Genomic DNA, 13,715 nt, shown 5'->3' with positions numbered 1-13,715 from the left:
TTGTGGGTTTTTTTTTTTTGGTTTGTTTTTTTTGTTTGTTTGTTTACTTGGTGTTTTTTTTTTTTTTTTTTTTTAAAGATATAAGGTCTTGCTCTAAAATCTAGGCTGGCCTTGAACCTACTATGTAGCCTAGGCTGATTAGAACTCATGGTAATCCTACTGCCTCAGCCTCCTGAGTGCTGGTTTTACAGTTGTGTACCATCATGTCTGGCCACTATCATATATTATTATGAAAAAAATTTATGGTGAAATGCCTGTATATTGCATGATTTATTTTATTTGAAAATGTATAACTTCATAAAAATTGTTTCCTGATGTTCATGTCTGTGCAAGAGTGGTTTTAGTTGGATTACTTGAACTTTTGAAATAACATTTCCATGTTGCATATGATATCGGAAATAATTGTCAATCTATCAGGGATTTTTTAATTTGCAAGAAAATCACACCTACAGTTCACACTTTAAGAGGAAAATAAATTTAAAATAAATACATTGTAGAATACTACACAGATTGAATTATAAGAAAGACCAAGAATTATTAAAAAGTAAGAAGAAGATAATACGGGTCTCTTGGAACAGGTTGATCTTTGCTTTCTAAAGACTAGCAAATATTGTAAGTTAGTGATTGTTCTGTTCAGAAACAGTGTAATGAGCAATTTGCTGTTAGGTTTGTGTACACTTGCAAAGTGTAATCTCAGCCAGATTAAAGGCTGAGAATAATTGCTGTTCAATGAAATGAAGTCCAGTTTCACCTGTGATCTTGTTTTACTTGCTTTTCCTTTTCTTCATACTGTTGTTAGTTGCTTCCACTACCATTGAATCTGAGAGCATTGTTCTTGCTGAGTGCTTTAGGCCTCAGTGCCTTAGTATCATAAGCAAATATTACAGTTTGAAATACTGACCTCAGTTGTATATCCTTAAAGAAAGTTCATTCTGTTTCTTCCAAGTGATTCTCTTAAAATCTTGGAACTGAATCTTAAGGACATTTCTTTTATCTTTATTTCTGCTTCCTTTTTTTTTTTTTTTTTTTTAAGACAGGGTCTTTCTGTGTAGTTCAGGCTGGCCTGCTGTGTAGCTGGCCTTGAACTCTCAATGGGTGATTCTCCTGCCTCAGCCTTATAAGTACTGAGATTATAGCATATATCACATGCAGCTCTATTACTTTATGGAAATATTTCATTATGGTTCTTTAATTGCCATTACAAATATACTTTTGTAGAAAGATAAAGTTGTCTCTTTCCAGCATTCTTAGGACTCCCATTGTTACAATAATGTATCATTACTTTTGTTTGCCTGTACCAGATGTTAATCCACTTATTAATAATTTGCTCCCAGTTTATTCTAGAATTTATTTTTGATACCTTTACTTCATTTTAATTTATATTCTACCTTCAATTCTTCTAATTTCACGTATTTTCTTTTTTAAAGTGATTGTCACCCTCTATCTTGTTAATTATTTAAAGCATAGTGTTCATAATATCTGATTTGATGGAATTTTTCCTTATAATTTGCTTAGTGTGTGCAAAGCTTTAATTTTATTTTTAATGTATTTGGTACAGGATTAAGGGAAAATTTTTTAATCTATTTGGTACAGGGAAGGTTTAATTCTAACTGAAAAATAGTGTTTGAAATTATAGCAAATATTTTTCTATACTTCTCCCCTATTTTTTCCACTAACATAGCAAAAAAATATATGTGCAACTTTGTAATAGTGGGAAAGTAGTCTATACTTGCTTTTCATTTATCTCCCTTTTGTGTGAAGAAAAACATAATAAAGCTTATGATTTTTTTGTCTTGCTTTGCTTTGCTTTGAGGCAGAGATTTACCATGAATTCAGGCTATCCTCAAATTTGTTGCAATCCCTTTGCCTCAGCCTTTGAAGCATGCTACTGTGCCTGGCTATACTTTCTATCTTAGCTCTTGCTTTCTCTGCAATTGCTGTGCCCCTGGCCTACATTTCCAGCAGCTGTTTTCTTGAAAAAAATTAAAAATTTTTTATAATTGAGTCTGTGGATTGCTGTCTTAGTCTTTTAGAACCTATACAGTTTTTTAAAATAGGGTCTTACGGTGCAGCTCGTACTCATAGTGATCCTCCTGTTTCAGCTTCCCCAGCGCTGAGATTACAGCTGTATGTAATTGTGCTGGGGATCGAACCCTAGTCCCTGTGCTTGTCTAAGCAGGCACTTAGTCCACTGAGCTTTCTACTGGCCTGAACCTATCCATTTTAAGTTTTCCTGTTAGTGGACCTTTTGAATTCATAATATACAACCTATTGACTTCCTGGAAATAATGAAGGATCTTTGCAGTTATTATTATCCTTCAAATATTGACCTCATATTCTTAGCTCAGTTTTTTATTTGAATTTTTTGCATTTACTACTTTTCGGCAAATACCTTTCTTGATTTGATATTCTTGTTTAACATCTTATTTTTAAGTAATAGTGATTACGATCAGCTTTAAATGATTAGCTGTGTGTTATGGTATATATGCTTATATTTTTTTTCCAGTGGCAAATCAGATTTTATTTCATAGAGACAATATTATTTTATTCTGGCTCTATAAATAAGTATCTTGCTACCAAAGAAACAGTGTCAGAGGAGAATAAAAGCCAGGCAGACTTTCTCCTGACTCTGGCTCTGTTCACTCAAAAGTGATGGTGCTGGGGATATACCTAGGACCTGTATGTGGTGGGCAGGTGCTCTGCAATTGAGCCATGTTTCATCCTATTCATATTTTTGGATGCATGTTTATTTTTGTCAGTTTATTTAGTAGCTATTTTGTGTGAACAGTTTCCTGGTTAAACGTTTCTAAAGGAAAAGTTAAACGAGCCTTAGGAGTAATACATGATTTATACTGGTCTTATACATTTTGTGATCAAAATGAAATAAAAATCAGAATCACCATAGTGGAAAGAAGCATATCATTTAATTGATTTCACCAAGTATTTATTGAGCATCTGCTATGCCAACTACTATTCACATACTTGAGACAATAAAGAATAAGTAAAAAATAAATATATAATATGATAGAAATGTAAATGCTGTGGAAGTAAGAATAACAACAAAATAAAAGGAAGGTAAAAAGGCAGTTCAGTTGTAACCTTAAATTGGGTAGTCAAGGCAGCTTAATGTAGGTGGCATTTGAGGAAGACTCACAGAAGGCCTAAGTATTTCCCAGTATTAGTAGGAAGAGGAAAAGGGAGGTAAGGGAATTGAGGTAATAAGAGTTGGTGGGAAAGTGAGAGAGTTTTTGTTTCAAGATGAAAGAAGCAACAGTAAGTTGATGGAGATGATACTGTATGATGAGATAGAATCTAGTAAAGTCAGCAATATGGACAGTAGAAAAGCATGTCTAGAAACAAAAGTGTTGAGTTGATAAGAGAGAGGAATGTCTAATCTACATGGAGTGATGGTTTGAGAGTGGATTATGTAAAGTGCATAGATGTTTCATCCTAGACAAACTTATCATTTTTTTTAAAATAAAACTTTCTGGAATTAGAAGTCTTTATACTTGTTAAATCTTAGGAAGTTAGAATTTTTAAAAAGACACAAATAGTTTTGTTAGCCAAATAAACTACTTTTTCTTCCTATGTTTTACAGATTTTTATGTTAGTATTTTTGACATTGGGACTTTCTAGCTTGCTAATGATAATATAAAGGGCATCCATAAAACCCCAGCTGAATATTCTGTGACTACTTTGAAATAGCAGTAATTATGCTATTAACTTTGGTTATGCTTCTGCAGCTGTTAGAAAGTGGAGCGATAAGTTATTGTCTTTGAGAAACTCTTTGGAATGAAATAGATGTCAGATGTTTGAACTTTGGTTGTTACTCTCCAAGTTATGTGCCTATGAATAGAGTCTCATACTCTGCAGAAATAAAGACATGTTGAGGTTTTCCCACTACCTGTTTTCTGAGTAAAAATTAAACTTCAGGTGCCACTTCCAATACAGTAATTGTGCTGTATTGGATTGAAAATTGTCTTTGTTTCTTTTTTCTTATTTCTTTTTTCTTTTCTTTTTTTTTTGGTGGTACTAAGGATCAAACTCAGGACCTTGTGCTTGCCAGGCAAGTGCTTATCCACTGAGCTATCTCCCCAGCCCTGTCTTTGTTTTTCATGGGGAATAATTTTTAAGTTATTTGACTGACCATTAATTATACAGTTTTTTTTTTTTTTTTTAAGGAACCAGGGATTGAACTCAGGCCCTTGCGGTTGCCAGGGAAGTGTTTATTCCACTGAACCATCTCCCTGGCCCTTGACTGACCATTGAAATCAAGTAGTATTCCTGTATCACTCTTAACATATGTAAGATTATCATAATAGTTTTTGTTTTATTTGTATTCACATTGAGATATATGCATATAAAGAAATATTGTCATAGGCCAGGTGTGGTGGCACAGGCCTGTAATCCCAGCACGAGGCTGAGACAGGAGCATTGCTGCAAATTTGAGGCTAGCCTGGGCTATAGAAACAGTTCAAGGTCAGCCTGGAGTATGTAGCAAGAGCCTGTCTCAAAAAAAGAAAAGAAACATTGTTATACCTTTGGAAAGGCATTAAAGATAAATTCAGACTATGATTGACAAGTCCTTATCAACCAAATAGGTAAAATCACTATGTAAATGTTTTGTTGTTTTGCTTGTGGTGCTAGGGATCACACCCGGGACCTTTCACATGCTTAGTAATTGCTCTACCACTGAATTACACCTTTAGCTCCAATCATGTTTAAAATTTTAAAGTAGTTAATAAGTCGCTTCACATTTTTTTTTTTTTTTTTTGAGTCAAGAAATCTGGCCATTAATTATCCTTCTAGCTAATCAATGTTAGCTATTGTTTTTATTTTACCAAAAGAGCGTACATTATAGTCTGTCTAGTCAACATTTCCTAAGGTCTTTACTTATTGTGGCATTTTAAGAAGTCAGTTGATAGAAATCCTTAGGACCGATTGTGGACTCTGTTGGAGCCAGATTCAAAATCTAGTACCTTTTTAGTGTGTGTCTGTTACAATTTCTTTTCCTTTTTAGATTTCCTTTCCTTTCCTTTCATTTATTAACCCAGTGTTGTATTACTGTAAGCCAATAATATAATATAGCAGTGACAATATCTTACTACATTACTCTGACTTGTTGTTAATTGACACTTGCCTCCTCCTCTTTTTAGAATTAGGTTGGTTACTAAGAATGTAAATTAGCTATTTTCCCCCACTTCTAAAATTTGAGGTTTGGAGTCTGATCTTTTTGTATACTGCTGGAATTTCTAGTGTGGGACCTCCAACTTCTTGAGAATTTGGGGAACAGTTATTCTTTTCTGATCTTCCCTCATAATCTTTTAAAATAATAGTGAATAAAAAATGAAAGATACTTAGGAATATAACATGCTTTCTTCTGAAGATACTCTTACTGTTGTTGTTTAGAACTTCAGAACATATTTAAAACTTAAGTTAGCCATTTCGTAGGCTTCAGAAAATGTGATAAAAGCTCTAGAATACCTGTTTTCATTATCAGTATATGAAGTCTTTGTGAAGATAAATGCAGTATCCTGTTTTTTCTCTCTAGACCAGAGGAGGAGTCCTCATCGTCTTCCAGTGATGAAGATGAAGATGATAGGAAACAGACTGATGAGTTACTAGGCAAGGTTGTGTGTGTAGATTATGTTAGCTTGGATAAGAAGAAAGCGCTGTGGTTTCCGGCACTGGTGAGTAGCTTTAGATTGCAGTTTCATTTTCAAGTATATACATTTATGAAGAAAATAATAGATTTTCTTCCAGTTTTTTTATAGGTACAAAATGGGGTAATGTTTTTAGTACCATTACACACAAAGTTTATTCAGAACTCTCTTGAGTGCAAAGTATTCTTGATAACTTTCAAGAAATAAAATCTCAGTGACTGGGTATATTTGATTTTAATACTCTTTCAAAATTTTAGGTAGAAAACTCACAGTGTAGATTTGTTGAAGCTATGTCTCCTTGAAGTCTGGACTATTAAAAGAGCAAACATTGGTTGGCCTTCATTGTCCTGTAACTTGGCAAATGCCAAAGCATTTGCTTTCTTTTCTTTTTTCTTTTTTCTTTTTTTTGCAGAACCAGGGATTGAACTCAGGCCCTTGCACTTGCCAAGGAAGCACTTATTCCACTGAGCCATCTCCCTGGCCAGCATTTGCTTTCTTGACCTTTATCTTGCCTTTAGGTATTTCCTGCATAATCACAGCTACATATATGTACATTACCTCATTTATATATTACCTCATTAAATAATATGAGGTATTATTCAATAAATTCATGTATCTACTTATTTCTTAATGTTTTCTCCCCAAGTTTACAACCCAAGTTCTAGGTTGAATTTAGAACTTTTCTTTTCTCAACATTGTCTTTGTGTGGTTTTAAGGAGGTCCTTCAGTGTTTCATTATTAAGAATATCTTCATTATTACTATTTCTTAGAATCATTTATTTGTTTGTTTGGGTCTTGCTACATAGCCCAGGCTTGTAGTGATCCTCCTATCTTTTTTTTTTTTTTTTAAATTTTTTTTTAAAATTTATTTATTTATTTATTTATTTAGTGTGTGTGTGGCCAGCTCAGCCCACCAGGGGGCGGGGCTGGCTGGCATGTGGTGCTGGGGGATTGAACCTCAGTCCCTTTGCTTTGGTTAGCTTGTTCTAAGTGGGTGCTTTAGACCACTGAGCCATCTCACCAGCCCCGATCCTCCTATCTTGACTGCCCCAGTGCTGGGATTACAGGCATGTACTGCCATGCCTGGTTTTGGTGGCTGATTTGGTGCCTGGGGCTGGCATGGCATGTGGTACCAGGGATTGAATCCAGGCCCTTGCACTTGCCAGGCAAGTGCTTAGACAGCTGATCTATCTCCCCAGCCCAAGAGTATCCTCATTATTGTTCCAACTTTATGCAACTCTGTGATGGCAAGTCTTTTGAGCTTTTTCTGATTTTGCTAACCAGAAGCCTCTTAGGCAAGTTGAAAGGGCCCTGTATAGGAGTATATTTCCTTTTTTTAAACCTTTATAGGGAAAACATAGGCTGGTGTCTTTTATAGAACTAATTAGGCTGCCTTTTGACTAATCTTTTTTGATAAACAAAAAAATAATTTATATTCTTAAAATAACTAGTAGTTGTTTTTTTGCAGTACTGGGGATCAAACTCATGACCTTGCACTTAACAGGCAGGCACTTGTGCCATTGAGCTATATTCCCGGTCCTAGTAATTTTTAAAATAACTAATAATTCTAAAAATAACTAGTAACTGGTCATATTCCACTAGTTACTTAGTCATGCTTAAGATTTTACTTTTGTGGTAATAAGAATACATTTCTTTCTGGACAAAGTAAAATTGGATGACTAGAAAGATTTTAAGTTTCAAACAAGAGTAATCAGGATCTTTTTAGAATCAGCCTAAAGTTTTAGCTTTTTTTTTTTTTTTTGTGGTACCAGGGATTGAACTAGGGACCTTTGTTTGCCAGGTAGGTGCTTATATTGCTGAGCAGTATCCCTGGCTGAAGTTTTAACTTTTGTTTTATTTACAGTATTGAGAATTGATTCAGTTACATCCTTGATCTTTATAAATAATTTTTTTTATGATTATTAGAGGTAAGATTTCCCTCAGTTGCCCATGCTAGACCTGAACTTATAATATTCTGCCTCAGCTTTCCAGGGTGTTGGGATATTAGGTGTGTACCACCACACTTGGCTTTAACTTTTACCTTCTAAGAGTCTATGTGCTTGCTTTATTATGGCTCCTGATTTTTCCTGAAATTGGGTTATTTGTATCAAACTTTGGGAAACCCATCTTTTGCAGAAAGGTTGTCCCCTACCTTCAGTTTCATATGCACTGCCATGAAGATTCATTGATCAAGCATATATTGCAGATACTGTCATCTCCAGTCCCAACAATTATGTTCTCATATCGAGACAAAATGGATTGAAATCGTTTGTTGTTCTCATATATTCACACTTCCTTGTATTAATAACCAAATACCCTTAGAATTTATTTTCTTCTAATGGCATTGAATACATTTTTTTATTTTCTTAAGGATATTTAATATATATTTGTTAAATATGATAGTACTTTCCAGTTACTAAGCATTATTCAAAATGGTTTACAAGAATTGATCCATTAAAAATAGAGATTCTGGTGAGATGGCACAGTGGTCTAAAGCACCTACTTAGAACAAGCTAAGCTAAACAAAGCACAGGGACCATGGTTCAATCCCCAGCACCACATGCCAGCCAGCCAACCCCGCCCCCTGGTGGGCTGAGCTGGCCACACACACACAAAATAAATAAATAAATATTTTTTTTTTTAAAAAATAAAGATTCTCTGTTGTGGTTAAGTTTAAAATTTTTATTTTATTTTATTTTATTTTTTTCTCTTATTTATTTATTTGAGAGAGAGAGAGAGAGAGAGAGAGAGAGACCAGCTCAGTCCACCAGGGGGCAGGGCCGGCTGGCATGTGGTGCTGGGGGATTGAACCGCGGTCCCTGATGCTCTTGCCAAGCCTGTTCTAAGTAGGTGCTCTAGACCACTGAGCCATCCCTCCAGCCCAAAAATTTTTATTTTAAATTTGCTAACCTTTATTCTCATTTTCTGATTTTTCATTTCACTGAATACCTCTTGCAAAGACTTGAAGTAGGATTAAAATGCATGGTTCTATTTTTATATGCTTTTTTTTGTTTTTTTTTTTTTGTGGATCCGGGGATTAAACTCAGGCCCTGTGCTTGCCAGGGAAGGGCTTGTTCTACTGAGCCACCTTCCTCATCCCTATTTTTATATGCTTTTGTATGAAAATTTATACGTACACACACACTCACACTCACTCACACTCGTGTATTTATGGTTTTGATGAACTAAGCTAACCAACCATGATCTCAATTATTTCTTCAAGGAGAAAGAAAGAAGACATTGTGGAGTAGAAATATCTTCTTACTTTCTGTTGTCTGCCATGTTGTTTTTGTTGTCCTTTTTACTGAATTGTTTTGTATTCTTTATCCTTACTGCTTAAATTAGGGTTTGACACAGTTACTCAATAAATTTCAGCTCATATAGTTTCACTGTACATATAACGAAAACTAATAATGGCAATTACTTTTCAACAAATACAAATGTAAATATATCTATCCGTCTGTCCATTTATGGATACCTATTAGTACAAGAACTGTGCTATTATATATGGTGTATTATCATTTAATCTCATTTAGAGACAGTTTGCTATATTTTCAGTTAATGACTAAGATGAAAAGTTTAAGTGTCAGTGTATGTGTTCATTTCTTTGTTCTTAGAACCCTAAGATCCTTTGCAAAAATTTTCTTCGAAATTGTTTTTAAACATTAGTGTGCAGTTTTCTCAGACAGCAGAAGTAGTGTTGTTTAATCCTAATATAGACTGAAAAATATATTTCCCACATTTTTAAGAGGAAGAAATCTTAGCTTCTGTCACTCATTGTCTTTTCAGTTTTCTTCACCAACTTCTCTTCTGAGTTTTAGTGTCATAATGTGACAGAATACATGACTCCATGTTTGTTTTAGAATCTTGGTCTCTCTTTTTTAGTCTCAGTTGCATAGATAATAGAGTGAAATGCCTTTGGCACCTATAAATAACTTACATAAATGAACAGGATGAAATGCAGAAATCGTTCCTGTGAATAATTTTAAGAATGAATCTACTTTTTACCACTAACAGTGGTAAAAATTAATTGACTTTGGCTCATCTGGCTCACCTGCCCAAAGTTTTTAGGACCTTGATATTTAGAACCCACATTTATATCTCAAGTGTCCAGATCTGGAGTAGAAGCTGACTCGAGATGTCAGTGGGGCTGGTGATATAACGCAGTGTCATAAGCAACTTTATGGAAGGAGGGAGGGAGGGAGGGAAACAAAAGAACAATTTGTTTATCATTATTTTCACTGTACATACTTTGTATACCTTATTCTCAGAACTTAGATCAGGAAATGACTTTTGACCCATTTTTGAACTTCATATTTGTCTGTTCAGTATCTCTATTTAGATATCCTTTAGCCATCTCAAATTGTAAGTTCCAGCTTCTTTTATTATCTTGTCCTTCATGCCCAAAACTTAGCCTTTCTCATTGTTTTCCTTCATGTAAATAACTTTTGCTCAAGACAGAAAACTCAGTATCGTGTTCTGTGTCATCTGTATATTTCCCTAGTTATCTGTAATTGCCATTCATTTAATTTACCATTGTCAATATTTTAAATCCAAGCCACTGTCTCTCTTTTACCCAGGTGACTGCAATAGCAAAAGCTTTTAATTCTTGTGTTTCCATTTCTTAATGGGCAAATGTGTTGTGGTATACTCTTACTTTAGATTATTACTGTAAAAAATTGAGTTTACCCTTAAAATGAACATGGCCTACAGGACATTGAAGCTGGACCTCCTCCTAGCCACGATGCAGCTCTTCTTGTTTTCTTTCTCTGTCTAGAACTTGGTCCAAGTCATGGCCATACTTCTGCTTTTAGAATCATACCTTTGACCAAAAATGACTATGGATTATCCAGAGATCCAGGAGGATGTACGATATCAGTATAAAATTTCCTAATTTGTGCTCCCACATGTGTAAGCATGCCTATTTTGCCTGCAAACTAAAACTGGCATTTAAACTTTAAGATTTAGGTATTTTTAAAAAGAATTTAAATAGTAGCTGCTTAATTATAATAATGCTCCCTTAGTTACACTAATTTCACTTTTTTAAAAGGTGGTTTGTCCTGATTGTAGTGATGAGATTGCTGTGAAAAAAGACAATATTCTTGTTCGATCTTTCAAAGATGGCAAATTGTAAGTATTATTCATTTAGTTTGAGAAATTACTCCATACTTTCAGCACTAAATTCAAACTTAAAAAAAAAAAATTAAAGAATTACATGGTTAGAGAAGCCAGTTCTTATTGATTCTTATCAGGTGTCAGTACTTGAAAAGGACATGAAGTATTAAGATTGGTGTTTAGATTTTATAGTTCTTTAAAATGATTTGTCTCAGCGGCAGAACACCTGCTTAGTAAGTGCAAGGTTGTGAGTTCAGTTCCTAATCCCCCCCCCCCTTGAGTTTAAGCCCAGCCTGAATTGTACAGTGAGACTCTGTCTCAGAAAAAGAAAATGGGGTCGGGGAGATGGCTCAGTAAAATAAGCACTTGCCTGGCAAGCTCAAGGGCCTGAGTTTAATCTCTGGTTTCGCCAAGAAAAAAAAAAAAGAAAACAACCTATGAAATTAACTTGAACAAAATTGAGGCAATTAGAGGAGTTTGTATGTTGAATTTGAATGCTGGTTTGATGGTATTAAAAAATTATTGTCAAGGAATGTGGCAAGTCAAGAGATGTTATATGAAGGATACAAACTCATTTGTGAGATGTGTAAGCTCTGAAGGTTTGATGTATAGCATGATAGCTGTAGTTTCTAATATTGTATTATATGTTTGAAACTTGCCTAGAGCCTAATCTGAGTCTCAGCTGTACCCTAAAATAGTTAACTGTGAGGTATGCTGCATGTATTAGTTAACTTTATCACTTCATAGTATATATGTATATATTAAATCACATTGTACAATTTCAATATATATAATTTCATTTGTCAGTTATACTTGAGTAAAACTGAAATAAGTGGTCAGATGTCTAATTTTTAGATATATGCTAGCAATACATTTCTGTTTAAGAAAAGGAAAGATTCATAATGAACTACCATAAATGAAATTTTATAAAATCTGAAGTGCTTCAGGATAATCCAGGAATGAGATGGAAGTAGTAGGTAGCTACTGAAACAGTGACTCTGAATTTATGTTTGTAGTTGGATGATAGATACTGGAGTTTATTATACAATTCTACTTTTGTGTGTATTTGGAGTTTAATTTAAAACTGTCAGTCTGAAAAAGGTATTTTGAATAGTTTTCAGACTTTTATGGATCAGTAAACGTAAGCCAAATGGCATGAAAACCAAATTAGGTTTTAGTAGTTTGTTTTTAAGACAGGGTGTTGCTATGCAGTTTAGGGTGACCTTAAATTTGCTATGGAGCTCGGTCTGGCCTCTAACTCAGATGATCTTCCTGTCTTACTCAGCCTCTAGAGTGCTGAGATTATAGGCATGTGCCAGTATACCTACTTGATGGGTTAGTAGTTTTAAATTGGTAAAATAATATGAGAAAAACTGTTGGAGTTGTTTTCTTCTAATCTTTCTCATAGGCAGGTAATTCCATACAAGGATTTAATTCTTAAAAATTTGCTTGTGATCCTAGAAATCTAGTTTTTGTAAATAGTTGTTAACATCCAAACTGGCACATTTTCTTCCAGTTGTAAACTCAATAAATATGTGATTATCCAATGATAATGGCATTTTTAATTTTTTTTTTAATTTTTTTTTTACTGAATTCATGCAATCTGCCATCCCAACCTTTTTATTTAACATTTTGAAATGCTATAAATGGTTTTTTTTTTTCTTTTGTTTTTTTTTGGGGGGGGGCAGGGTTTCACTGTGCATTTCAGGCTGGTCTTGAACTTATTTTGTAGCCCAGGCTGTCCTGAAACTCACAGTGATCCTTTTACCTTAGCCATCTCAGTGCTAGGATTAGATGTGTGCACCACCATGCCCAGCTCAATGTTCTTTTTAGGCAGAGCACTCTTTGGTATTTGAAAACTTATTTTTATAAATCATCTCATATCAGTGGTCACATATTTTCACAGCCTACCTAGCATTATTATTTAGGATTTGCAGTGCTTTGTACCATCACTGTCATTATATAATCAGTATTCCCATGTTTACAAGACTCAATCTCTCATGTTTTGTTCTTACTAAATATTGTAGTACCTCCGTTCCAAGAAAAGATGTCCATGAAATCACTAGTGACACTGCACCAAAACCTGATGCTGTATTAAAACAAGGTAAGGGCAATCTTGGAGTAAGTTACAATTAAAAAAATAAAGTTTTTTTAAAATTTCACTTGTTCATACGACAACGCTTTTATTTTTATTTTATTATTTTTTTTTTACTAGCAAAGTCTTTAAAAAATCCTTAAAATTATATTGGTTCTCTGTGTTTTTTTTTTTTTTTTTACTTTGGAAACGCATGTGTCTTGTCTTGCAGGGCTGGCTCGCTAATCTCTCTCTCTCTGTCTCTGTCTCTGTCTCTCTGTCTCTCTGTCTCTCTGTCTCTCTGTCTTTCTGTCTCTCTGTCTCTCTCTGTCATATAGTTAGAAATCTGGAAAAGTGGGAAAGATCTGTACCATTAACTATTATGATAGTCTGGCTTTTACGTAGGAAGTAAAACATTAGTATTAGGAATTGGTAGAAAAAGGAGGGCTGGGATACAGCATACAGCTCAGTGGCATTTTGCCTGCTTGGTAAGCACAAGGTCTTGAGTTCAATTCCCAGTACCAGAAAAAGAAAAAGAGAACAGAACCAGAGTAGTTTTGATCTGTCGTCTCTAATGATTACATTCCTGGTCAGAGGTGTGTGTTCTATACATATTCATAATATTTTACTGGGAAATATACTGTAATGCATTTGTTTATTTTTGGCTTGATAAATTATTTTCCTTTTTCCCTTCCCATTAAATCCAATAATGTATGTATACTACCACAACATAATTAGGATTTACTTTATAACTTATTTTCATGTGTTTTGAAAAGAGAACAATTACATCTAGCTAATTTTAGTTGATATTGTTAGTGTAGTTTTAATATAAGAAAACCTTTCTGAGCATTTTTTAAATGTTA

General features: G+C 34.2%; 1 protein-coding gene across 5 annotated transcripts in view; it reads left to right on the top strand.

Moving 5' to 3' along the window:
• The window catches only part of Arid4b (AT-rich interaction domain 4B), a 185,884-nt gene that overhangs the window by 115,702 nt on the left and 56,467 nt on the right, over positions 1-13,715 (top strand). For all 5 annotated transcript variants that reach the window (XR_002818015.1, XM_023700849.1, XM_023700847.1 and 2 more), the window contains exons 8-10: positions 5,552-5,690; positions 10,714-10,793; positions 12,806-12,882. Coding sequence is in view for 4 of the 5 variants with exons in the window: in XM_023700849.1 (XP_023556617.1) it covers positions 5,552-5,690; positions 10,714-10,793; positions 12,806-12,882 (296 nt within the window). In the remaining variant the exon portion in view is untranslated. The remainder of the gene's footprint in view (positions 1-5,551; positions 5,691-10,713; positions 10,794-12,805; positions 12,883-13,715) is intronic.

The sequence above is a fragment of the Octodon degus genome, unplaced genomic scaffold (assembly GCF_000260255.1).
Source record: "Octodon degus isolate 3935 unplaced genomic scaffold, OctDeg1.0 scaffold00127, whole genome shotgun sequence".
Taxonomy (NCBI): domain Eukaryota; kingdom Metazoa; phylum Chordata; class Mammalia; order Rodentia; family Octodontidae; genus Octodon; species Octodon degus.
Note: the sequence above shows the minus strand (reverse complement) of the source record. Positions and strands in the feature narration are given on the sequence as shown.